Source organism: Rhododendron vialii, chromosome 11a, assembly GCF_030253575.1.
Source record: "Rhododendron vialii isolate Sample 1 chromosome 11a, ASM3025357v1".
NCBI lineage: Eukaryota > Viridiplantae > Streptophyta > Magnoliopsida > Ericales > Ericaceae > Rhododendron > Rhododendron vialii.
This window is the reverse complement of record NC_080567.1, coordinates 23090047-23115200: the sequence shown is the minus strand read 5'-3', so window position 1 is coordinate 23115200 and position 25154 is coordinate 23090047. Positions and strand designations below refer to the sequence as shown.

At 37.7% G+C, this 25154-nt stretch overlaps 2 protein-coding genes across 4 annotated transcripts; one reads left to right on the top strand and one right to left on the bottom strand.

The window, feature by feature from the left end:
* Positions 1-7332: 7332 nt before the first annotated feature.
* On the bottom strand, positions 7333-13474 carry LOC131307308 (uncharacterized). 2 transcript variants are annotated; one of them, XM_058333737.1, is made up of 5 exons: positions 13367-13474; positions 12339-12497; positions 10144-10195; positions 9751-9817; positions 7333-7614 (listed from the first exon to the last, which is right to left on the bottom strand). In XM_058333737.1, the coding sequence occupies exons 2-5, from the start codon at positions 12492-12494 to the stop codon at positions 7524-7526; spliced, it is 366 nt and encodes a 121-aa protein (XP_058189720.1). In that variant the 5' UTR covers positions 12495-12497; positions 13367-13474; the 3' UTR covers positions 7333-7523. The 2 variants fall into 2 exon arrangements, with proteins under 2 accessions (XP_058189720.1, XP_058189719.1); XM_058333736.1 differs by lacking the exon at positions 13367-13474 and adding an exon at positions 12995-13218.
* Positions 13475-16686: 3212 nt separating this feature from the next.
* On the top strand, positions 16687-22234 carry LOC131307305 (uncharacterized). 2 transcript variants are annotated; one of them, XM_058333732.1, is made up of 7 exons: positions 16687-18478; positions 19229-19284; positions 19836-20108; positions 20199-20435; positions 20830-20949; positions 21244-21372; positions 21851-22234. In XM_058333732.1, exons 1-7 carry the CDS (start codon positions 16804-16806, stop codon positions 21869-21871), a joined length of 2511 nt encoding a protein of 836 aa, XP_058189715.1. In that variant the 5' UTR covers positions 16687-16803; the 3' UTR covers positions 21872-22234. The 2 variants fall into 2 exon arrangements, with proteins under 2 accessions (XP_058189715.1, XP_058189716.1); XM_058333733.1 differs by lacking the exon at positions 20199-20435 and having other exon boundaries at positions 16704-18478.
* Positions 22235-25154: the final 2920 nt, after the last annotated feature.

Sequence of the window (25154 nt, the reverse complement as noted above, 5' to 3'; positions counted from 1 at the left end):
ACAACTCTCTTCAGATTTCTTTTCCATTTTCTTTCCAAAGTTGCCGACACAAAAAGGAAAACACCGTTCTTATAGAATTCTTCATTTATGTGTGTTCCACTAACTTAAATAAGTATTTATTTTTTGAATTAAGGTGAGCTCACGAATTCTCACTCTTCAGTACTGGTAGTTTCATGAATTTTGCACAAATCATTTGAACAAGGGATTTCACTGCTTTCGAAATGGATTTGTGCTTGTTTTATGGGGATGGTGTGGTTGAGAGATAGGGGTTTGGTTGATTTAAGGATATAAAACATAGAAAGCAACTTAGAGAGAGAGAGAGAGAGAATGGGGGCTGGTAGCTAGGGATTGACCATTACATAATCTGGTGGCATGGATTATGTTCAAAATTTATTGGGTTATTTAAGTTGACCCAATTGATGTCCAATTGAGACCCGTTAATAGATGGGTTAGATAGGTTGAGACCCATTCTAACCCAACTTATAAATAGGTTGGGTTAGATCTATTTTTCAATGGATGAGTTTGGGTTTACTAATAGGTTTGAGTTCAATTTGCCACCCCTACACTACACGCAGGTGGACGGATTTGAACTTCTGACCTCCCAGTGAGATGTAAGAGTCTTAATCAACTACGTTAGCCCCAGTAGGTTCAACGTTACTGTTGATCACCTATAAATTTGGATCAAACTAAGAAGGTTCCCTTTTGACAAAAAAAAAAACACTAAGAAGGTTCAATCTAACTGGATAAACATATAAAAAGAATGATCCAATAGTTTTTTTTCCCCTTTTGGGGATTATGATTGACTCCTTAGAGTTGTTGGTAGATCAAAAGACAATTAACCTATCACTCTATCTGGCCATCGAGCTTAATTGGAAATATGAACTTTTCTAAACAGAACATGGGTTCGATGATTTAAAAAGAAAGGTCAACCAACTTGAGTTATTATAGAAAATTGAAACTCGGTGGTTTTTTTTTTTTGTTTTATCATGATTTAAAAACTTATAAAAGTGTACCTCAAGCTGAAAAAAAAATTATATATAAAAATGTAAAAAAAAAAATCCAGAATAATTGATTTAGGCCAAACCTTATCAGGATGAGCTGTTGTTTAAGAAATTGTATCCTTTCCAATCCCTCAAAGGTCTTTAAGGTTTTTTCTGAGCCTACTTTGATGTGTCAAAATTCATGTTAATCGGATATGGCTGACATGATTTCAAAACACATTTACCTTGAAAAAAATTCATATAACACTCAATTAGATTTCATTTTTCTCAATACGAATGGGTTCCGACAGTACATATATAAGACGATGTCTGTGTAATGCAATTTTGGCGTGGCTGATGTTCTCCAAGAGATTCTAATAAAACAATCGACCCACCCAAAATGCTAAAAGGGGATGCACATATAAGATCCGCCCACCAGATGGGCAGTTGTCCAATACCAGTCGTCTGATATTTTCTTAGTCCTAATTTTTTTCTTGTTGGGTGATGAAAATGGAAGTACATGTATGATACTCGCCAGTCGCCACCCCTTCAAAGAGTATTGTTTCGTCATACCACATTATTATATATTTGTAAGGGATTCCACCACACATATGTTGGGACCAAAGTTAAAGTCTCATCACATGTAGGTGGTGTTATGGGTATATTTAGCTAATAAAAGGCTATGGGGACTTGAACGTACATGGGTCTTGTTCAACCAAGTCCTGACTTTTCGCCACTTGAACCAACTCTCATTGGCTAAGAAGCACAGACACGTCTACCGGCCTCACGAATCCGAGTTTGACATGTATCCGTCACGGACACAATACGACACTCTCCGGACATGTACTAGACATCCTAAATACTTGTCGATCTAATGATTTTATTATATCTCTTTCAATTAGACACATTGTGGATACTCTAGCTAGAACGTGTAGGGCAACACTCTTGGAACATGCCAAGAAAACATTAAAAGGACAAATTAGAATGTCTCCGACGTTCATATGAAATCATTACATATCCCTATAATACAAAAACACTTTACATTTAACGTGTCCGTGTCCTAATTTTCGAAGAAATGACGTGTCCACGTGGTTGTGTCGTGTAGCGTCCATATCACGTGTTCTATCACGTATTTGTGTTCATGCTTCTTAGCTCATTGGTAGTCTTAAAAAAATTAACTAGATGAAATCTACATATATTTTTAGGAATATAACTTATTTTGCATAAATAACTATTTCACGGATAAATGTGATACCAATCAAGGATTAAGCCTGGCCATTAAGGGACTGTTATTCATTCCCCCAGGACACTGTCCCCCGATTGACGGCGCGTGCATGTTAGGAGAGGTGAAACGTTGGTAATATTCTTTTTATAACTTTCTAAATCAATTTACGCATATCTCGACTATTTCTTGAAAATTAATCCATCATCTGCTAGCAAAAATATATCGCGATTAAAGTCGAGATGAAAGTTTCGTATAAACTGAGCCGCAAGAGTTGATAACATCTAAGTAAAAGATTTTGAACATGAAAGTTTTTTTTGATCGGCTCGAACATGAAAGTTTGAGAGAATAAATTTTCAAGTTTCAGGCCTTGAGCATGAAATATTCACAAGAACTCTGATTCTAAATTCCATGTTTTAATTTTCACATCAATACTTCGGAAATATTCACATGTTTTTTCCTAGTTCTTGCACATCTAAATATTCTGATTCTGATTCGAAATATTCACATACATCTAAGTTCCATGCAAGTCTTTGCACGAGATGAATTCAGGAGATGGGATTTGAAATTGGGATTAGGGTAATATTCATGCATGGGATGAATTCTGATTCTGATTCTGACTCTCTCTCTCTCTCTCTCTCTCTCTCTCTCTCTCTCTCTCTCTCTCTCTCTCTCTGGGCCACAAATTCACATGTTGCTGACCAGTGGTGTCCCTTATACTGTAAGTTTTTAAGGCATTCATTAGGGTGACAAAAAAAATGGTCTAGGATGCATGCACATAGATTTGGCGTATAGACTGTCTTTCTATTTAGAAAATCGTAATTAATTAATTAACCAACCTCATCACCATAAATGGAATTTTATTTATTTATTTATTCCATTAAACACATTTTTCAAGCAATCAGAGTCATAGGTCATGGGTTGGGTACCCCTAATCATAGGGACACTTGGCATGGTTACACTAAAGAATCATAGAATGTGAATGGCTTCACTAAAATAGGTTTTGATTATTGCAAATTCAAATGATTTTCTATCCTAATCCAAGAGACAAGTTTTGAATGCTATATTCTTGCCCGGAGATCATAAAACAATAGTTTTTGACATTTTGCAATAATTAACAGAATTGGAAGCCCATGTGTAGAGTTAGTTAACCCTTATAGGTCTAAATTGTTTTTGACATTTCGCTTGGAATATCTGGTGTGATATTTTTACTTGGTGGAATATTTCTTGGATTTGTCCTTCATCTATCACTGGTCTGATCGATTTTTGGTTCTCCAATTCTTTTCATAACTTGGAGGAAATTTGTTAGAACACTACACTTTATGCTGGTCTTTGGTCTATTTGAAAAGCAAGAAACGACTTTGTCTTCAACAATTCAATTCCTACTGTTGAGGAAGTGGTTGGCATTATCAAACTAAGAGTGACTTTTTGGGTTAAGGGAGATGCAATCTTACAATCTATTCTGTTGAAGACTTTAGAAGCCATTTGGATGGCATTAGAAAGCATAAAATCTTAGTCCTTCTGTAACTCTCTTTTTTTTTTCCAACTCTTGGTTGATCTTTTCTTCTTCTCGTTTTGGATTGTTGGCTAACATATGATTAGATTGGTTTTTTCCTTTCAATGATGGTTGCCCTATCCTTCTCGATGTACCCATTATCGAGTTTCTAATATAATTTCTTTGCCTATAAAAAAAAAAGTTTTGAAAATTTAAATTAGGCATCCATCTTTGGTGATGTAACTACCTCACATAATATGTTGGTATAGTGGCTATTTGGTACTTGACGGATCCGTTGGGGGTCGAGGCGATGGCAGCAAGGGATCGATAGCATTCATTTCGCGATGGAACAGGGGCTGGAATCGGATATTATTGAAGATGATTCACAACAATTGGTGCATTTGTTACAAAGGCGCAAGGAAGACCATTAGGGGGTTGGGGTGCTTGTAGCGGATATATATCACACATCTTCTAGCCGGGTCTTGTAACGCGGAGTTTTTCTTTGTGAGAAGGAGCGGTAATGAGGTTGTCCATAGTGTTGCTCAAAAAGCAATGAGAGGTCTTGTCTTTTCTACGTGGGAGTTTGAGCCTCCGATCGATGTGGCTTCTTTCTCCTCTACAGGGGCATGGATGCCCTATTTGATGTAATTTTTCGTTATTTTGATTCTATCAATAAAATCGCAATCCTATCAACTGACAAAAAAAAAAAAAGAAGACTAGAAGATATGTTGGATCTAAAAAATTTACGCTTCATATTATGCATTTTTAGTGTTGTCGTCAGATTGATCATGCATGGGATGAATTCTGATTCTGATTCCCATCCTCTCTCTCTCTCTCTCTCTCTCTCTCTCTCTCTCTCGAATCCACATGCTCCTGACCAGTGGTGTCCCTAATACTATACTAGTAAGTTTTTAAGACATTCATGAGGGTGACAAAGAAATGGTCTAGGGTGCATGTACATAGGTTTGGCGTGCAGACTCTGTCTTTCTACTTTATATATATATATATCGTAATTAACCAACGACCTCATCACCATAATTGTGATTAATTTAATTATTTATTGATACCATTAATAACACATATCAAGCGATCAAGTCATATATAGGCCATGAGGGTTAAATTAAGAAATAGGTCATGAGTTCGGTACCCGTAATCATAGGGACACCTGGCATGGTTACATATAGAAGAATCAAGAATGTGATTGCTGAACTTCAGTATATTAATTAGATTTTGATTATTGTCAATTCAATTTATTTTTTATTTAATCCAAAGACAACTTCTGAATGTATTATTCCTGCCCGGAGATCAAAAAACAATTGTTTTTTTTTTCTTTGACATTTCGCAATAAAAAGAATTGGAAGGCCATGTCTAGAGTTTATTTAACATGGGTCTAAACAAGATACTTAGGGTTTGCCCAGTAGTTCGAACAGATACCCAAGCTTTGAGAGTACTTCTTAAGGTCTGAGATTCATTTCTCCACAAGGTGAGTACCCTACAGTAAGTGCGGGGTTGTAACAGGTATGGCCGTTCTAGCTCCCCCGGAGGTTTGGGTTGCGCAGTCGGGTCCATTAATTGTTTGGCTGTAGGACTACTCCTCCGTTACCCAAAAAAAAAATTACTCCGTACTATAATAAGTTTTGAAAATTTAAAGAAAGCATCGATCCATATTTAGTGATGCAACTATATACCTTACATTTTTCTTTAATGCAACAAGAAGTATGTGAAGTCATTCTAACGGTAATTAAAACACTCATGTACTTATTTTCTACCTATAAAAAAAAAAAAAAGGATTATAATATTAGGTGGATTTTAATCAGGTTGTATCAAAGCAAGACAACCTGTTTTTATGTATGGTGAAAAAAAGAGAGACAGAGAGTGGCTCTTATGAGTAATTGGGGTGTAGTCGAAACTGTCAACCCCATTATAGATCCACCTCTCAAACTAGCTAGTCCATAAAGGAGAAGATATTCAATGTCCTTGGGGCAACGTTGAGCACGAATTTGGAGAACACATTAGTGTGGAGTCTACCCTAAGTGTGCAGGCTTCATACCAATGTGTAGTCCAGATTTGTACTCAGACCTTTTCTTTTGAAGAGCAAAAAAAGAATTTATTAATCTTTAAAAATAAATTACAAAGATTAAAAAGACCTTAAACGAGGCATCAAGCCGAGAGAAGAAACCCCACAAAGAGGCGATATCACTCCACAATTAGATGCCTGCCTCAAAGACCTGAAGGGAGAGTTTTTTTCTCTCAATAATTTCTTGTAGGTAAAGAGTTTTTTCATTAGATGTAAGGTCAAGCCACCTTGGCTTTGCGGCTTTGCACAAGCAAAACGACAAATAGAATGGTTTGTCTACCTATCTATGGGCTGACAATTGACATATGTTAGGGCCTTTTTACCAGAAATTTGAGGAGTATGTGGGTTATAATATAGATAGAGTTCAGAATGCCAAGGTAGCTATTATCATTAAAAATAGAGTCTGGGTTTGGCCTAACCTAAGCTGTCCTAGAACTAGGCAGATTGTTGCTAGTTCTGAACTTTCTCTGATGCCCAACCCTCTTGTTCCTGATTCTGTGAGATGGTAACTTCATAAATCTGGGGTGTATACGAATAAGTCAGCTTGGAATGTTCTGCGTACCAAATTTCCAGTGGTTCCTTGGTTTAAGTGTGTTTGGTTCCAAGTCATGTTCCTCGTTGATCTTTTATCGAATGGCTTGCAATTATGGGGAGGTTGTCTACCAAGGATAGACTTCACAGTTGGGGATTACTGATTGATGGGATGTGTTTGCTCAGTAAAAAATGTGGAGTCTCATGAACATCTGTTTTTTGAGTGCTCAATATTCTTAAATGGTTTGGCAGATGCTACTTCACAAAAATAACATTCAACGCCCTTGTTTTGGTTTGGTTAATGAACTGGACTGGATGTACACTCACAGATATTCTGATTCCTGTCCTAATCGTGTCTACAAACTTTCCATCGCTGCCTCAATTTATTGGATTTGGAGGGAACGTAATCGAAGGCAATTTCAAGGGGTTTGGTGTGCCTGATCAAACTTTAGGGTCCCAGATTATTGAGGAAGTCCGAGGCTGGTTATGCTCGTGGAAGAATGTTAAGCGTAGCAAACACTCGTGAAAGTCTGAAGAGTTTTTTGGTATCAGATTTTGTATCCTATGTATCTCTAGATTGTTTATAACTTGGACCTTTCAAAACAAGGTTTTTTGGTATCAGATTTTGTATCCTATGTATCTCTAGATTGTTTATAACTTGGACCTTTCAAAACAAGATTCTTCAATTTTAGGAGAAATTTTTAGTGCTGAGCGGGTATATCCCACGTGGTGCCCGCTCAGCACTCCCAAGCCATCCGATGCACTTTTAGACAGCTCAGATTGAAACATTTTCTCTCCTCTCACCCCTCCTCTTTCTCTCTCCAAATCCGAGCCATCCAAAATCAAAATAGACAGCCTGGATGCACCGAGCAAGCACCACGTGGTACCTGCTCGGCACTGAAAAATTTCTCCAATTTTAGACCACAGCCCACCAAGGTTGATAGGCAAACCACTCAGAAACAACATTATGCAACCATGCAGAAATTTCTTCATGCTATCACAAAATTTGGCATGCAACAAGTCAGAATAGAGAGATGAGCCGGGTCTAATTGCATTGACATTCTCCGTTCGAAAACTTACTTCAACGAGTGTTACTATCGGTCCCCCGTGAGTGCTGTAGATGTTCTAATTCCTCAATGTAAAAAACAACTCACATTTAATGTCCAAAGGTTCAAACTCAAATCTACGGAAAATGCAACAAAATCTTCAACATGTTCCTCAGTGCCTTCTTGTTTTAGATTCGCTTTTGGAAAGTGTCATCCCTGAAAGCTTGTTGATCTCGTACAGAAGTCCAGCAGAGAACAAGAAGCTGCAGAGTAATTAAAAAAACATTAGTATAGCATCATCTGCATTTCAGCTTATTTCCTTTCTCTCATTTCTCATCCTTATTTTTCTCACTCCTAGACCACAATGTAATCCACCGGCCATATGTTAAGGGCATAAAGAAAAATATGCTAATGTGACTACACTATCTTGAAACCAAGTAAAGAAAAAAGTACAGTATCCAAATTCCTTTCTGAAGTTGACCATTTCAAATCTCATGCAAAGGTGTTTGCCCATTGTTCACTTCCACACTTGTTCTTTCCCCTTTCGGAACCAGCTATAACAGAAAATTCAGATGTCATAGATCCATTCTAGCTCGCTCCTCAACTATAACCATGTCTTCCAATGCCGAGGTATAACCATGGGAACTAAACCAATCTATATAGCTACATGCCCAATCAAAAAATTTATCCTAAAACCAATAGAATGAATGCATGCACAGGATATGCTTCACACACATTGCTAACTTGAAATTGATGCTAGTTCCCATAATCTTTTCCCTTTTTGGGAAGTCCAACTTTTTAAGGGGACAAGAAACAAACGGAATGCAAATTAAAAGCCAAGAGAAAAGGATGATGATGGTGATTGGATACTTACTCACTTTCGAAACAGGACTAACAATTTGGGACATCCCAAATGGAAAAGACGGACCAACAATTTGGGACCCAGTGATCTATTGTCTAAGCAGTTATGGTGATATATTTAGAACCTAGGGATACGCAGTTCTGAATAGGTGTTGAGGTTAAATTCATCACCAGTTCCTTGATTTTAGCTTCATCACATCCCAAAAACATATGCATCTTTTTCCGCTTTTGATTTTCACTGTTTTATTCTTCTTTGGAGGTAGGTTCCTTCAGCTTACAACATTGGTCCTCTAGTTCAATCCATAGAGATTAAATAACTCTCCTCAAGTGAGGAAACTGATTTCCTTGTCAACAAACTCTATTTAAGCGGGAAACTGATTGCGAAGGAAACTCATTTGGAAATAAAGACAAAACTTGAACAAAATTACAATGAAAATTGATAGGACACAAGGTCACATTCCCGAGACATTTAAGAAACTTAACTTGTTAGAAACTCTTGTCATAGGTTGTAGACACTCCATAAAAACAGCTTCCCGTAGTTTCTACAAAACTTTCAGGATGCAAATCATGTCCCTTCAATCATGCAATACTGTTCCAATATGTTCCAAAAGAAATTCTGTGGCATTCGTATTTTAAATTTTCATGAAAGTATTTCAGTACCTTTAATTGCTACTCTAAGGTTAACAATCAGATTCTCTCACAAATATACTCTTCGATTATACATCAGCTAGCATTTACTCCTTCCATGATAATTCTGGAACTTGTTTTACATTTCAATTCTCAAAATGTATCCCACTTCCATTTTGTTTGTTGGCTCCTATGGTCTAGAATCTAAACCTTCCATCGTGGAAAGTAAAAATGACCAAGAGAATATTTAACTCTTCTATTCCCACAAAACCTGCGACAGGGAGATCTTGAAGCACATTTGCCTAAAAATTTGGAACTGGAGCTAGTATCTAAACAACAGACACAAAAATGCAGATTAGCTACTAAAAGTTATAGTGTGTTTGGATAAATCACTGAGGTGTTGGCTTGTTCAAAACGTTTACAAGGTGGTACAGTTAGCTGCAAATTGCAATGCATCAAAAGAGAGGAGCTACAAGGGGTAGGTAGTTGTTGAAAACTAAAGTGACTATGTTGCTAGATAACATGCCAACATTTGCACTTACAATCAAATAATTGTACTTGTATATAAATACCAGAACACTTTAGGCCAGCAAACTTAATGCTCTTATGATCCAAAAAACACACTGAACGCTCTTCAATGCTTCATACACAGCAATGCTCTATGTATGGGTTTCAAGATTAGCAACGCAACTTGCCACATGATATGGCTGATCATTATGGTTTTCTGTGGCTTACCAAGGGATGTTCACAATTTACATTGCAAAAAAGCCCCTTGCCAAATCAAATACTATGGAGCCCATAGCAGTTAGTGACAAAGGATTTCATATTTCTCGAGCATGAATGACAAGCATTGTAGTAAATAAAAACAGAATTGTAGTAAATAAAACTCGAGCATGAATGACAAGCATTACCATGTTGTAATACAAACTCGATGAACAGTGCTAGCAGCGATAAGAGCAACCGCCTCGGCAAATATAACTGCATAGAAAAACATAGAACAATAATAATCATTACCTAATTTCAGTGCTTTAATCCTTCATTAAATAGCCAATAAATAAACTTTGCACAATTTTGTCCATTTGTCTATCGCTTAAATGTTTCCATACAGGAGTCTCTAGTTTACTTGTGCCACTTACGCCTCAAAATCATGAGCATAGACATAGTGTCAGATTTTCTGGGTCAGGACTCAAGACAAACAGCAGAACAGATATAAATGTATACCAAGTTCCTATTTTTGTCATTTACGCTTCACTAATATTATTTCACAAGATAGAAAAAACAACAAATGAAAAAGCTGCCCTTACCAGCACCCCATCCTGTCTTGATGCCAATAGTTTCCTGGTAATTCCCAATGAACTGCAAGAAATAAATGGAAGTGAGTGCAAAATACCATAACTAGCTCACTATGTATCCGTCAACGATGTCGAGGATTAAAGCATATTGATAGCTCATAATCTAAGACTACGGAAACATGAACACATAAAATGGTCATTACATTCTGGAATTGCAAGGAAAAAACAAAGTACATAACATGGAACATCAGTACAGCAATAAATTGTATTCATTTGCGTCACATAAACACTAGACATCAAATACGTCCAAACTGGTAGATACTATTTCAATTACCTCAACACCCCATATGTGGGGAACTTGGTGTTCGTCGTCTGAACACATATGAGACACATTCAGTATCTTGGCACACGTATGGATTTATCACTTTATCCTTCCCGTAGGCCATTTAATAATCGAACCCAAGATCTTCACAACACCCTATATAACAACTTCCAATTTAGGTTATAAATAGTTTAGGCTTCTAAAGTTAGACAATAGGGATTCTCTCCCTACTTTGAACATAAATATCTAAATAATCCTCTATTACTGTATCCCGTTAGTATCAATAATACTGACATGTTGCTTTTCATATCTACATGAGCATGGCCACATTGGGGAAAAAAAAATCTACACATGCATAGAATCGGTGACTCCCTACCATGTCTTTGTCCTACCATTTGGACACTATCATGTTCGCATGTCCAAATATTGCCATACTTAACCCAATATAGGCATCCGACTTGGAATAAAACTTGCTAAAAAGAGAGCTCCAAGGTTTTTTGTCGGAAAGAACTTATACATCCACGGTGGCAAAATCACCTATGGAATACTAAGTCATGAAAAGCATTAAGGTATATAAAGTATGGCCACTTTTTAACAAATATCATTGCAGAAGAGAAGACTACAGGAAAGGAACTAAAGAAACAAGGCATGCATTAGATACTCCAAGAGAGGGCAAACACATAATCAAACCACTCAATTGTGATACTTGACATTGAGAAGAATCGTTAAGGTACTTCAGATGGACTTTTGCTACGTTAACTAGATGCAGATCGTTTCGATACAAGGGAAGGAAAAGGTAATGTGGTACACACAGGACCTAAAGTGAGGTACAATAGCGGTAGACTTCAATAGATGGCAAAGCAAAACTAGAATCTACATCTTTAAAATGAGTCATGACATATCATTTTCCAAACTATTCATGTAAAGTACATTTTCTAGAGGCTTCGTGACCATCTGTTTGGCTTTCCAAAGCTCCACTCTCTAGACTTTTAGTATATGCCTTCTCATTTTCTTGTCCTATACAATACTACGGGGGAAAATCAAAAAACTTCGGGGTTCACTATGAAACACAAAACACAGAATGGGTTGTTGCGTTCCATTGTTTGGGAGCGAAAATATATTCATTTGGAAACATAAATTGCAAGTAGTAGCGTTTTTACGTAAATCAAGTAGTATGACACTTCCAAGTCTTCAAGGTAAACCTATACACTTGTTACACGTGCATATTTAACCGCATGATTGCTACAAATCAGTAAAGCACTTTTGCAACACTATGTTTTGTATTACACCATTCATTTCACAAGACAAATTTTGAACATAAAAGAGATAATCCACTTTTGCTGAGTCTATACCCTTGAAATTAGAGAATGGGTGGGCCCACTTCTGATGTCAATTCCCGAGTGCATGGAACATAGTTCATAAATGTGGCACGGCGTAGTTTTCAATTTCAAATTCCAACATAAATGACAATAATCGCAGCAAAAAAGATTCTGAATTATACAAATGGTCAGAGACAAAAAATCAAACATATAACGCCATCCCAACAAACAGGGGTTGCGAGCAAATAAAAAGATTATGTGATGTCAGCAGCCCTTTGGAATGGTGGTGCGGGTAGGAAGTGTTCAAATGAATCAAATGGTATTATCATTGCTCTGGGGGCAAACAGAAAGATGGTGTATTGCCCGCAGCCCTTAGGAAAGGGGGTGCAGGTAGGAAGTGTTCAAATTGTTAAAGAACATTATATCATCGCGAAGAGACAATAGATTCGGAAATTGGTATTATCAGCAGAGCAGTACTTACGTATAAACTTACAACCACAGTTCGGGATAAACCTATGAGTGAAAACCATTTCAAAAATAGCCACATGAGAAATATTTTAACTCACCGTCAGCAACACAACAAATAGAAGAGAACTGGTGAACCCTCCAAGAATAGTGAATAACTCCGATGATGCTAACTTCCCTCTATACATTTCTTGGAGTGAGAGAATGATAATAAATAGCAGAAGAGAATATAACATTGAACTCCCCATTCCCGCCATGGCCTTCAAGTTGCCAAAAAGAAAACAGACTATCATCACATCAAACTTTTACTGGCTAAGAACAACACTAAGAAGAGGGATAATAAATCATTGCAATCCTATTTACAACACATGCACAACAACCCGTAAGAAGAAACTTGAAAGGAGAAGTGGAGAACCATACCAGTCAACAGACTAGGCACTGCTTATTCGACTAAATAAAGGCTACAAGCATTCATTCATCACGCATAGAAACTCGAGACCGAAAAAGAGGTTCTATTGGCGGCCAGTAAGTTTCAATTTCCTAGGGCTGTGTACGGATCAAGGAGTGGGTAACGAAAAAGAATTGGGAATAGAAAAATTAAAGGATCTAACAACTCAAACGGTTAAATCCTTCAACTTTTTCCATTTCCTTATCATTTCCCTCACCAATCCTTCATCCAAACAATAGCGTTAGAAGCATTGCACAAACCCATTGGACAAAATTGCAAGCCTTGTATGCCACAATTGTTGTTTGATACCTTAAATTTGTTCATTCCTAGTTAAGATGCGCCAAGTTGATTAAGCACCACTCTACTCCAGCAAAACAACAGAACCCAAAAACACGGGGCCGGCCCCGGACAGAAGCCTAGAAAGCCCACCGCTTCAGGGTCAGAAGAAATGCTAAAATGAAGGAGACCCTAAATTTTATAACACTCCTACATATGATTCGAATCTAGAATGAATTTACTCCTGCTGTGTGGATCGGTCATTTCTTACTCCTGAAAGTGTGTTCTTGTATAAGCCCCTTTAGGTACGATGTTTAAGCGCCTCAATTACCAGAAGGAAAACAACAGCAACAAGGAGAGAGAGAGAGAGAGAGAGAGAGAGAGAGAGAGAGAGAGAGAGCGTACCTGTTCGATTTCAGATTTTGGCGTGGTACGAATTCTGATCGTATAGAAATTTAGGGGTGCAAACAAAAACTATATATCGCAACAACCACAGAGAAACCCCTAGAGCTTGATCTCTGTTACAAATTACTCCCTGTACTCGTTCTTGTTTTCACTTGTAATTCTACATTTTGTTAATTTAACAACGTCATGTGAATATAGTTGACTTTTTTAACAGAGAAACTTAGCACGAGTTAGAACATCTACATCCCTTGCTCAAATTTTCAGTTAAATTAGTAAAAATATGAATAAAAGCTTCATTTGATATTGTGTGCTCTAATGGATAAACTCAAATTGAAGCACAAATATGCACAAATTTGAGTACAAGTAAAGTTGTAAATTTAAAGGTGTGAAATTTGCTTTCAAAAATTTGAATAAGATTTCAGTTTAACCAAATTTAAGTTTAAATTTGAGTAAAGGTGTACGTTTGGGTAAGGAGTGGAGGAGGATTTTGGTGATTTTTACTCAAATTTGAGTTTGAATCAAGATTTAAGTATATAACATGTCATTATCACAATCAAATCAGGCTTATTGTGCACTAGTGGCCTGTTTGGATGGGGTGGGGTATTATAAAGGGGTGTTGTGTTATCCCCTTTTAACACCTAAGACCCACCCTTAACCCCGTTTAGCAATCAAAAGTGGAGGGGGTATTCCCTTCACCCCGTGTTCCACTACACCACCTAATATTGCTTGAGGGGGTGTTGGCAATAGGCTACCTTCGACCAGTCGCTGTAGAATCCCCCCAAATCCCCCTCTTTTTCGGACGAATCTTCACCTCCTAATCCCCCTTCCCCCTCTTTTGCACATAGTATTATTTAATTCCCTTTCTCTAATACCTCATCCAAAATAACCTATTATTTAATACTTCCTCCATAAACATCACATCAATGTGGCCCATTTCTTATTAACCAATGTCCCCTACTATCAAATATCCCCTTCTTACACAATACCTTCAAACCTAATCCCGCATCCAAACGAGCCCTAGATATAAATCAAATAGCTATGACCGGATACAATCTTACAGATGTGGTGGCCGCAATCGTGGTGAGACGAGGGAAGGTGTTATTCGAAATAACTGGATGTGAGAACTGAAATAAGAATAGAGGAAGGGGCCAATATAAATTAGGAAAAATTTCAAAATGGCACCCGAACTTTGTACCAATGTCACAGAGACACCTGAACTTAAATTTATTTTAATTAAACACATGTACTAACAAAATTTTCAAATTTAGATACCTGAACTTAAGTTTATTTCAATTAAACATCTGTGCTAACAAAATCCCTAAATTTAGACTCTCGCCGTTATACTCCGTCTCAAAAAATTGCTGATATGACATCTCCAACCCGTTTAAGTTGCCCCATTGCACGTGTTTGCAACAGGGGACGATGCACCCACGCGAAACTCATCATTAGAAGTATGCCGAGCAGAAAGAAGAACTGTATTTGGGCAAAAAAACATGGTTTGGAGGAAAAATGACCTTAACCTAATTGATTTCCCTCCATTTCTCTCTCCAGAAGTTTGCCTATTCTTCCACCATCTCCCTTACTTCAACCCTAGACCTGGAGTCTGCCTATGGGTTTTGCTTGGGTGCATCGTCCCTTGTTAGAAACATATGCAATGAGGCAACTTAAACGGGTTGAAGATGTCATGTCAACAATTTTTGGGACAGAGTATAACGGCAGGGGTTTAAATTTGGGGATTTTGTTAGTACATGTGTTTAATTGAAATAAACTTAAGTTCAGGTGTCTAAATTTGAGAATTTTGTTAGTACATGTATGTAATTAAAATAAACTTAAGTTCAGGTGTCTCTGTGATATTTGTTGTAAAGTTCATGTATCACTTTGAAATTTCTCAATTAAATTATTCTAAATTCAGACTCACTTAAAAGCTTAAGCTTTTAAATAGTGAGCCACCAATATTATACTACACCCGGCCTTTATTTTGTTTCCCATTTGTGAGGTAACATTCACAAATGTGCTAACATTATAAGATGCAGAGTATTTTACATAAATATCAAAGTGTGAGTAATGTTAAGGGCTTGTTGGGAATCCATGTAAAAGGAAGGAAAGGAAAGGAAAATTTTAAAAAAAAATTCCTCAATTTGTTTGATTTATAAAGAAAGTAACGAAAATAAGAAAATTGAGCGCGGTATATTTTCCTCTACATTTTTCTTATACTTTTTTCCTTGGCCATTTTTATTTCTTTTGTTTTTCTTCCCACATGTTTCCAAGTTCCAACGGACCCTCAAGTAGCTGCCCAAAAATACACCTCTGGTTAAGAATGGCAACGGGACTGAACGGGGAGGGTTTTTGCATACCCCGACTCCGACCCGAAAATCATTTCCCGATCCCGCGCCCCGCCTTGACCCTGATCGGGTTTTTTTGGGTACCCCGTTCTCGCCCCGATCGGGGAACGGGTTTACTCGTCCCGCCCCGTAAAAATTTAAAAAATTAAAGTATAAGTAAAAAAGTAAAAAAAAAAAACTAAATAAGAATAAAAATTATCCAAAAAATAAAACTTTTGAAATTATTTTTGTGTCTTTTGGTATCGCTGTTTTATCTAAACTTTTAATTGCAATCAATAGTTTAGATACTTCATTCCATTTCTTTATGTATAGAATTGATTATAAATACTTTAAGAAAACTTTTTAAAAAATCCATTAAACACCAATAAATATCAATTTTTATTTCTTTTTAAAATTTAATTAAACTACTTGACAGTGAAGAGACATTGTTTTTTGGATTAATACTAAAAAAATGAAAGGACGTGTATATAAGTATATATACATATATAAATAAAAATATATATAAATACGCCGGGTCGGGTAGTTTCGGGGCGGGACACTTTCGCCCCGAACTTAGGAGGGTTTGAAAATTTTTACCCCGTCCCAATATCCAAAAATGGAGTGAAAAACCCGTCATGTTCGGAGTGGGTACGATTGTCATCCCAATCTCTGGTTGATTCGCAATTTTGCTACTATAACAAACAATTCCACCAACACACTTTTTACTAGTGAGGTGTGGGGTTGTTAAAAAAAGGGTGTGAGATCCACCTGGGTTAGTGTTTGTGGGATGAAAAAGTAAATTATTTTCGCGTTCTACTTTTTATTGATTACGCTTTAATTTTAACGTGAAGTTAATTCGAGTATCAATTTTTTATGAAAAATGATGCTAGAAAATAAAAAGTTTTTAGAAAGCATAAACGAATAGTGCAAATTTCAAGGTAAGTGAGTCTGAACCGTTCGTTTATGCTTCCTAAACCGTCTCATAGAAACTTTTTCCGTACCATATTAGCCCTCCTGCGGGATTGTTGGCCGTTGCAGAGAGTTTTCGGTTGACATTACCCACCCACGACACTGAGCACCTTAAACACAAAAACACAGAAAAATTCCCCGCCGGCAATGGATCCGCCGGAGCCACCGGAGTGCCCGGTCTGCCTCCAACCCTACGACGCCCCCACAACCACCCCTCGCGTCCTCTCCTGCGGCCACTCCGCCTGCGAGACCTGCCTCACGCACCTCCCCCGCCCCTTCCCCCACACCATCCGCTGCCCCGCTTGCACCCAACTCGTCAAATTCTCCAACCTCACCTCTCTCCCCAAGAACATCGACCTCCTCCGCCTCTCCTCCTCCCTCCTCCAATACCCACTTCCCCAAAACCCCCCAAACCCTCAAAACCAAACAGAAAAAAATGTCAATTTCGTGCCCAGTTTGTGGTCTCATGAGTTTTATGTAATATGGAAGGACTGGATTATACCGGAGGGCGACGTGGCAATTGGGTTTAGGTCCGATGAGGGTTTGTGTTGGGTATCGCGTATAAGGTGCTCGATGAAAGGGGATGAAGAGGTGAGCCTTGTTAGAGTTGGTGGTGGTTGTTTTGTGAGTGATCCTAAGTTGAAGTATAGTTATTGTTGGGAAATTTTGCGGGTTTTGTACGGGATGAAGGATGGGGAAAGGGATGAGTTGGGTATGATATTGAAGGCATCTAGATCGAAGCATTGTCGAACTTGTAAGGTGTATGGACTGTGGTATAATCGGGATGATCAGGGTGTGTACATGGTGTGTGAGAGGTATGCTGGGAGTTTTGTGGAGAGGTTTGGTGATTGGAAGAATGGGTTTGTTGGGGAACATGGAAGTAGAGGTTTGTTAGAGAGCAAGAGTTTTGCAATGATTGCTATGGAGATGTGTGAAACATTGAGTTCTCTTCATGCAGAAGGATTATTTAGTGGGTGTTTGGCTATAATGTGCTTTAGTTTTGATCATTTCGGCCACATTCATATTGACTTGAATGAAGCCGTGGTGATGAGTAGGAGAATCCGTATGTTGATTTCAGAGGCTATTCTTGGTGTCCGAAAAGGGGAAGAGTTCAAATTAAGTTTCAGAAATGACACCTTAGAAACCCTTGCATTTGTTAGTCCAGAGCTGTTATTTGAGTTACAACAGAAGAATGCCACTGACTTAGAATGTGGGTCAAAATTTGAGGTTGGCTATGTCTCAGATGTTTGGTCCTTGGCTTGTGTACTGCTTTGGCTTCTTATGGGAAAACCATTTACTGAACTAATGTGCAACTATTTACAGTGTTTTGTACCAATGCCAATTGATGGAAAGGATTTTGATTACTCAGGGATATATACGAGTTGGATGGAGGAAGTTAAGGCTTCATTAGAAACTAAATTGGTTTTAGAGTTTGCGGCATTGCAGGAGATGCTATGCAGATGTTTGAGTATTGATCCAGGAAGCAGACCATCTGTGATTGACGTGTGGAAATGCATTAGGGAGTTGGTTATTGAACCAAAGAAGGATATCATGGTAAGTTCAGTTCAGGTCGTTAACAAGAACAAAGGGCATTGCTTGTTTCTTGGAGAACTGTGTCAGTTACAAAAGGAAAGTGGTAAAATGCCGGAAAGACGGATAGCAAATGGCTTGCACGACAAAAATGACGATGGTAGTGCAAATCTTGATCAGTTTGCGAAAGTGAGAGTAGAGAGAGATATTGTTGAAGGCCTCTCCGGGGGTCATGTCAAAAGTATTGATTTGAAGGGCCATCTTGATTGTATTACAGGATTAACCGTCGGAGGTATGAATGACATTGTGCTTTTAGATAAAGCATATATGGTTCCATTGTAATTGAACTCCAGTAATTCAGATGCTAGCAGTATGCCTACTTTCCAACGTTGAAAGTTTATATTTTTATGAGTTATTGTCAGTCCTTTAAATCTGGAAGTTTTGCTTTGGCTTGCCCTTTGTTGGTGCAAAATTTGCAGTGCAGAGTGGTAGTTCTGTGTGTGTGGTGGAAAAATATGGGGAATGTAGTTGTGCACATTTCTGAAATGCATCTTTTTGTTGGATTTAGTTTCATGAGATTGGGGATTTGGTGAGCCCAGCCTCTTAGTATTGGCGATCATCTGTTTTGATAATTGTGTACTGATGCTGGTTATCCCCCATTTGGTACATTTTATGTCAAGGCTAATGAAACTCAAGTAGATTTGACGAACATCTTTGCAGTTTGCATAGCAAAAGATGTTTCTATTCATTACTTTTATCTGTTCAATTTACCAATAGCTAGTTGGTGGATTACAGTATCCCATCGTAACCCTTCATAAAATTTCTAGTGTGAATTCCAAGTTGCCACAAGTGGTTCTGTTTTGACTCGTGTTTCTCCTTTGCCCAGACTCTCAGCTTTATGGTTTTTGGTAGTTTTGCTTTTCCTAGGGAAATATGAACTACTCATTACTGTTATTACATGCTGCAGAAACATTCAAGTTCTGAATTTATACCACTGAACATCTTGATGTTTGAACACATCTTTTTCATTGTTCTCTTGTAGGGGTTTTCCTTTTCAGCTCCTCCTTTGATAAAACAGTCCGTGTATGGTCTCTGCAGGTATACAGTCACATTTGTTGAAGTTTGTTCAGTTTACCTAACCAAACCGAGCCTTGTGTCCCAACCAATTGGGGTCGGTAACTAATATGACGTAATTGATTGATTCTCAATCCTTCGTGGCACTTATGTTACACTGTTAATGGTGATAATTTCTGAGAGAGATTGAATTGCTAGGTATGGTTAGATACCAATGAAACCACTTACAATTCAGAAAACTTACAGCTAAGAGCCATATTTAAGGGTGGGAACGGCCATGACAGAGACTAGGTTCTTAATGCCTCAGTTGATTTTCAAGACACTTGTACATCACTCGGGGAAATTCTCTTCCATCTTTTACAAAATATTAACAAGGCTCAGTGGGAGAAGATCTTACTAAGATTAGTATGTGGGAGGTATAAGGTTTAACTTTAAACTAAAAAAGCCTTTTAAGTTAAAAAGCTGACTATACAATAATACCTTCATAGACTGTGGACTTATTTCAATCTTTTTAATCTTGTGATTTCCTTATTTGCCGTTACTTATTATTCTATCTTCGGATGTATCCCTTGCAGGATTTTACTCATGTTCATACGTTTGTGGGTCACGAGCACAAAGTTATGGCTATAGTTTTTGTAGATGATGAACTACCATTGTGCATAAGTGGTGACAGTGGAGGTGGCATTTACATCTGGTGTGTTTGTAATCCATTTGGTCAAGAACCAATAAAGAAGTTGTTTGAGGAAAAAGATTGGCGCTATAGTGGTATTCATGCCCTTGCCATTTCTGGAACTGGATACCTCTACACTGGCAGTGGAGATAAGTCAATAAAGGCATGGTCCTTGCAGGTAAATTCTTATTTAATGATCAATGTGGTTGTAAAGTAAATCCATTGCCATGGAATCTGAAAGTTTTTGAGTTATTTTGTCATTCTTCAGGATTACACATTGTCAGGTACTATGAATGGTCATAAATCAGTTGTCTCTACCTTAGCAGTTTGTAATGGGGTTCTTTATAGTGGAAGCTGGGATGGAACCGTCCGGTTATGGTCTCTAAGTGATCACAGTCCTTTGACAGTATTGGGGGAAGATGCACCTGGAAAGTCGGCTTCTGTTTTGTCCCTTGCTGCTTATCAGGATGCTCTGGTTGTGGCTTATGAGAATGGCTGTATGAAGGTGTATCTTTCTACCATAGTAAAAAGTCGTGTTCAATTTGGTCATATTGTTATTTTGCACTTGGAATCTGCCATGGTTGTATAATGACTTCTTCCAACACCTTTGCCCCCACTTCCCTTAGTAAAGATACTTGAGTTCAAATTTCATTAAATTACATATATAAAGGAGGGAACAAAAGAATAACATTACATTATCCTCTGAGATGTCATGTTTCAATTTGTGGTTTAAATTATAAAATAATGTGGAAGTATTGTTAACTTGACGACTTTATTAGCTAACTATGGCCATCACAGGGCATTCACTACCAATGTGGTAAAAATTGAAAATTAAGGAACTAATACGAGTTTACTTGTTAAGTCTCTTCAATCATTTTCTTTGGTCTTCCTTCTTTCAGATTTGGAGGAACGATGTGCTTATAAAATGCAAACAAGCTCACAAAGGTGCCATTTTCGCTGTTGGCATGGAGGGGAAGTGGCTTTTCACAGGGGGCTGGGACAAGGTGGTTAACGTGCAGGTAAATTTCGTAGTATATTGTATCGTTTCTTATGCCATCACCATTTACTGTCTTGAGCTTTTTGAGTTTCTTGGCTTGCTAAAGCTAACATTGTAACTTCCAACATTTTATAGAGAGGGATACATGCTACAAAACATTGTAACTTCCTCTTTTTTATATTGAACTTTGTGCTCTTCAATTTGAGCCAAGATTCCTTATGTTTGTTTTATTTCTTATTTCATCTAATTTAGAAGTTTTATATATTTTGATTATGTGCACTTTGTTCTATCTCACATGTGTCTGACTGATTTTCAGGAACTAATTGGGGATGAGTTTCAAATAGATGCAATGGATCTTGGTTCCATTTCTTGTGACTCTGTCATAACGGCTCTCTTATACTGGCAAGGAAAGCTTTTCGTCGGACGAGCTGATAGGGTAACCAAGGTACACCAGACCTTTTATCATATGGGTTTAGCTATTGAAACTTAAAAATCAACAACAAACCGGTTTCTCTATATGCAAGTTAGTTTGATGTTATCTCGTAGGTTGTGATTGGATCATAGATTTATGGGTTTCATTGATGAATCCCTCCAGAAATGCATATCCAAATACGGCCTTAAACGAATCCTCCAATTTTGTTGTCTACTCTAAGGTAGTTTCTTGCTAAGGAACAACAAAAGTAGGACAGCCAATGGAGAGTCTGTATTACTTCGACACCCATTTTCCTGAAAAGGTTTTTCTTTTAAAATATTCCAAAAAATTGCCCTGTATGTTCCTCGGATTTGCTTTGAGGACTCCTTTTCCACGGAGAGGCAAAATAAGCTGTTTGTACAACCAAAGTTTCTTTCTATTACGTTATGAGTTGGTGATAGGCAAACTCATATAGACATGCTAATTCAGTTTTGTTGTTTGAGCTGTGCAGGTATACTATTGCGGATTATAATGGTGGTTGTATACAATTCTGAAGAATTGCGCGGATGAAAACATTATGAAGATGCATACTAGTGGTCACTTGTACAAGTGCCAGAAGCTAGATGTGATGAGCAGGGTATGTCAACCCCAATATTGTTTCTTAAATTAGGAACGTTTTACTTTGCCGCAGTTGTTTCTGACGGCATATGGGGTACTATTCAAGAGAATAAACATAGGAAAGGAATACGAGATTTTTGTACATATAGCTTGTAAAGAAACTGTCTTGTACACTACGCAGTTTGTTGCTGTGTGACCCGCTATAGGTACTTTGTGTTAGAAACTTTCGTTTGCAATTGTACCTATGTACATATATATTATGCTTTTTGTCCCCTCATCCGTACGATGTTGAAGGGTTTCCAGTTGCAACCTGGGATGAAGAAAGTCATGGATAAGGATTTCGCAGTTACTAGTGCAAAATGTCATGAACGTTTTTTCAAGTGTGTAAGATAGGCGAACGCTGTTCCTTTAGAGGTTCTTTAGAATCTCTTCTGCGAAGTTAAAATTATGGTTTTACTTCGGGGATTAGTTTTTCTTGTTGGAGGATAACTGTAGCTCTGACATAATTGTTGCCCGAATTAAACCCCTAAAACACAAGTTATGAGGGTTCCTTCTTTTTGTTGGGTGAACTAATCTGGACATAGTACGATAAAAGATCTCTTCTTCTTTTTTTTTCCTGGATTTCATTGAACTCCGAAACCACAGGGGGTCAAACATCTCCCTAACCAAAAAACACAGAAGAAACTACAGACAAGCTACAACAATTGTTTATCCTGAAAACTGTAGAAGAAAACAACCATTCTTCACACAGCTTTCTTTTTTGATCAGAGAACTTGCAAAGAAAGAGCAACTGCTCTGTTTTGCTCTAATACCATCGAAGAAAGCACGGTATTCTTGCAGCCCCATCTCCATAGCCCCTCTTTCTTTTCTTTTTTTTCTTAAAAAAAAAAGGAATATCTCATGTGTTTCTCTCCTCCCAAATGTAAGTATACAGATGCAACTAAGGAAATTCTGTAAATGGTATTCCTAAACCCCTTTACCATCCTTCTCTGGTACCCCAAACTCTAGATAAATTTCGATAGGGTCCTTATCTGGGATCCCTAAATTTCGATTGTGGAGCACACATTGAGTGTCCATTGTAACTTCCATTCATTCAGTCTGTCTCTATTAGCTAGCCTCAGCGAAATGACATAACCAATCCACAAACTCCACTCGGGAACATTTCCACTAGACCATGCCAATGAATGCCATGGTTGAATACCCCTTCTGGTTCTACAAGCTTCCCATGCAAAGTTTGGCTATGATTCTATGAATTGCCTAATGGGAGAAAGAAGCCACCCCACTCTATCTTTGCTCTCAATCATTTGGGGATGACAATAGGTTGATTCAGCCCAGATTTTTGAAAAAGAAATCGAGCTGGAATCTGAAATTCGCAACTACTACTGCATCCAAACCGAATCACCATCGGGTTCCGTTGCACTTAATAGAAGGGGCTGCACTCTTTGGGAGAGAAAATAGGAAGGGTATTTTGGGAACTAAAAATAGTCGACAAAAAACTCGTCCTTTTATGAGAGAAGTATAGATTCGTTAAACAAGTGGAACAATGAATTGTTCGAACTTGGCTTGAAAGCTTTAAGAAGCTTTAAAAAGTGTTCAAACTCTTTGTATATATGTAAAAATGTAGTATCAATCAAGCACGTACAAAAAACAATGTACTCAAATAGCTCAGTTCATCTACTTAATTCTTAGTCTAGATAGTTTACTTAATTCTGGTTCTGTTAAGTTTATTTCTCAAACATGCAATATGGTGGCTCATGTCGTAGCCAATTACTGTCGTATCTATCAAGCATCATACGAGCAAGGAAATTTTCCGACCTGAACTAGTAGGGAGGCTACTCTTTATGTTTCGAATCTGCAGCAATATATACTAGCAATGCCGATCGAAAAAGAAAAAAAAAGATAAAGAAAAGCTCAGTTCATATATTTAACACTATTATCCTCGAACATTGCATTCTCGACATCCTTTGTTCTTCCAAATACAAAATCAAGGAAAATGAGAACTCCAACAGACAGCTGCTCTAGAGCCGACTCTGATACCAAATAAGTAAAGAATTCGTCTTTATCCGATGATGAAATTGTAATTAAAATAATGAATTATATGAAAGATTAGTTTTTACAATCAGTCAATAAGATAGCTAATGATGAATCCATGACCTCGGCTAAAAGTGCAGAGGAAGAAAACAATCCATTTACTTGCCTGGCAGGAGAATCTCAAAACCCCTATGAAGATGAAGGCAATAACGGACCTATTCTGGGTGATTATTGAGACAATATAACAGAAATACTTGCTGGACAGCTGTCCTCCAAAAAAGGAAAGGAAAAGAATCAATGATCGAATAAAGCCAAATCAACTTTCAGTGGCCAACCACTCCAATCAACCAACTCAATTATGGAGGTACTGCTCATACTCAATTATCAGATGAAATATCAGACTCATGTGACGATGGGGCCATCAGCGCACCCGGCATATCTTTATTTCAGATGAATTTGAGTGTAATTCCATTTGTATTTTAATTTGAGTTTCATGTAAAGTCCTCTGTATAAAGGACGCGTCAGTAACGGTAAACTCAGGTTTTGGATTATCATCTCTCTCAAATCCTGAGTTGCTCTCTGCTTTTCTCCTCCTCCCTTTGTAATATTGGCTTCGGCCCTTTAAATAAAAGGTTTCAAAAGACACCCTTATAATATTATCTGGTGGTAAATTTAAAACTTGATGCAATTTTTTCCTCTTTTTGTAATACGAATATGGGGAATGAAAATGTTTCTACTCTTCTTGACAAGTTTAAAAGGACAAGTAATGTCAGTACGTTGAGCCCGTTCTCGAGTCCAAAGCAAAAATAATATGGGACATGCATCTGAGAAAAAGTAAAACGTGGTAAAATGGAATCCGGTAATGCTGCAAAGCAGCTCCCTCTAGAGCGCCCTGTATGGTAGATTCGGACCGTCCATTGATCCGGATTGAAAATAAACTCTTCCAGATACAAAATCAAGGAAAATAAGAACCCCAACAGAGAGCTGCTCTAGAGCCGAGCTTACGTCCCAACAGGGACGGACAGACATAGGGGCACGCGGGGCACGTGCCCCCACTCGAACGCGTGCCCTCACTCGAAATAAAAATATTTTTTTAATAATATTTATGTATAAATTAGCATAATTATGAAAGTATGCTAATTTATAAACATACACACTTGTATATA

What these genes read in the sequence shown, in the direction of transcription:
- LOC131307308 (XM_058333736.1), bottom strand. An exon ending in TATTTGTTGTGTTGCTGACG is followed by an intron (nt 10,196 to 12,338) that starts GTGAGTTAAAAT and finishes TATTTCTTGCAG; the next exon opens with TTCATTGGGAATTACCAGGA. An exon ending in CAAGACAGGATGGGGTGCTG is followed by an intron (nt 9,818 to 10,143) that starts GTAAGGGCAGCT and finishes TTTTCTATGCAG; the next exon opens with TTATATTTGCCGAGGCGGTT.
- LOC131307305 (XM_058333732.1), top strand. Translation starts at nt 16,804, where the DNA reads ATGGATCCGCCGGAGCCACCGGAGTGCCCGGTCTGCCTCCAACCCTAC. An exon ending in TAAAGGCATGGTCCTTGCAG is followed by an intron (nt 20,109 to 20,198) that starts GTAAATTCTTAT and finishes GTCATTCTTCAG; the next exon opens with GATTACACATTGTCAGGTAC. An exon ending in ATGAGAATGGCTGTATGAAG is followed by an intron (nt 20,436 to 20,829) that starts GTGTATCTTTCT and finishes TCCTTCTTTCAG; the next exon opens with ATTTGGAGGAACGATGTGCT.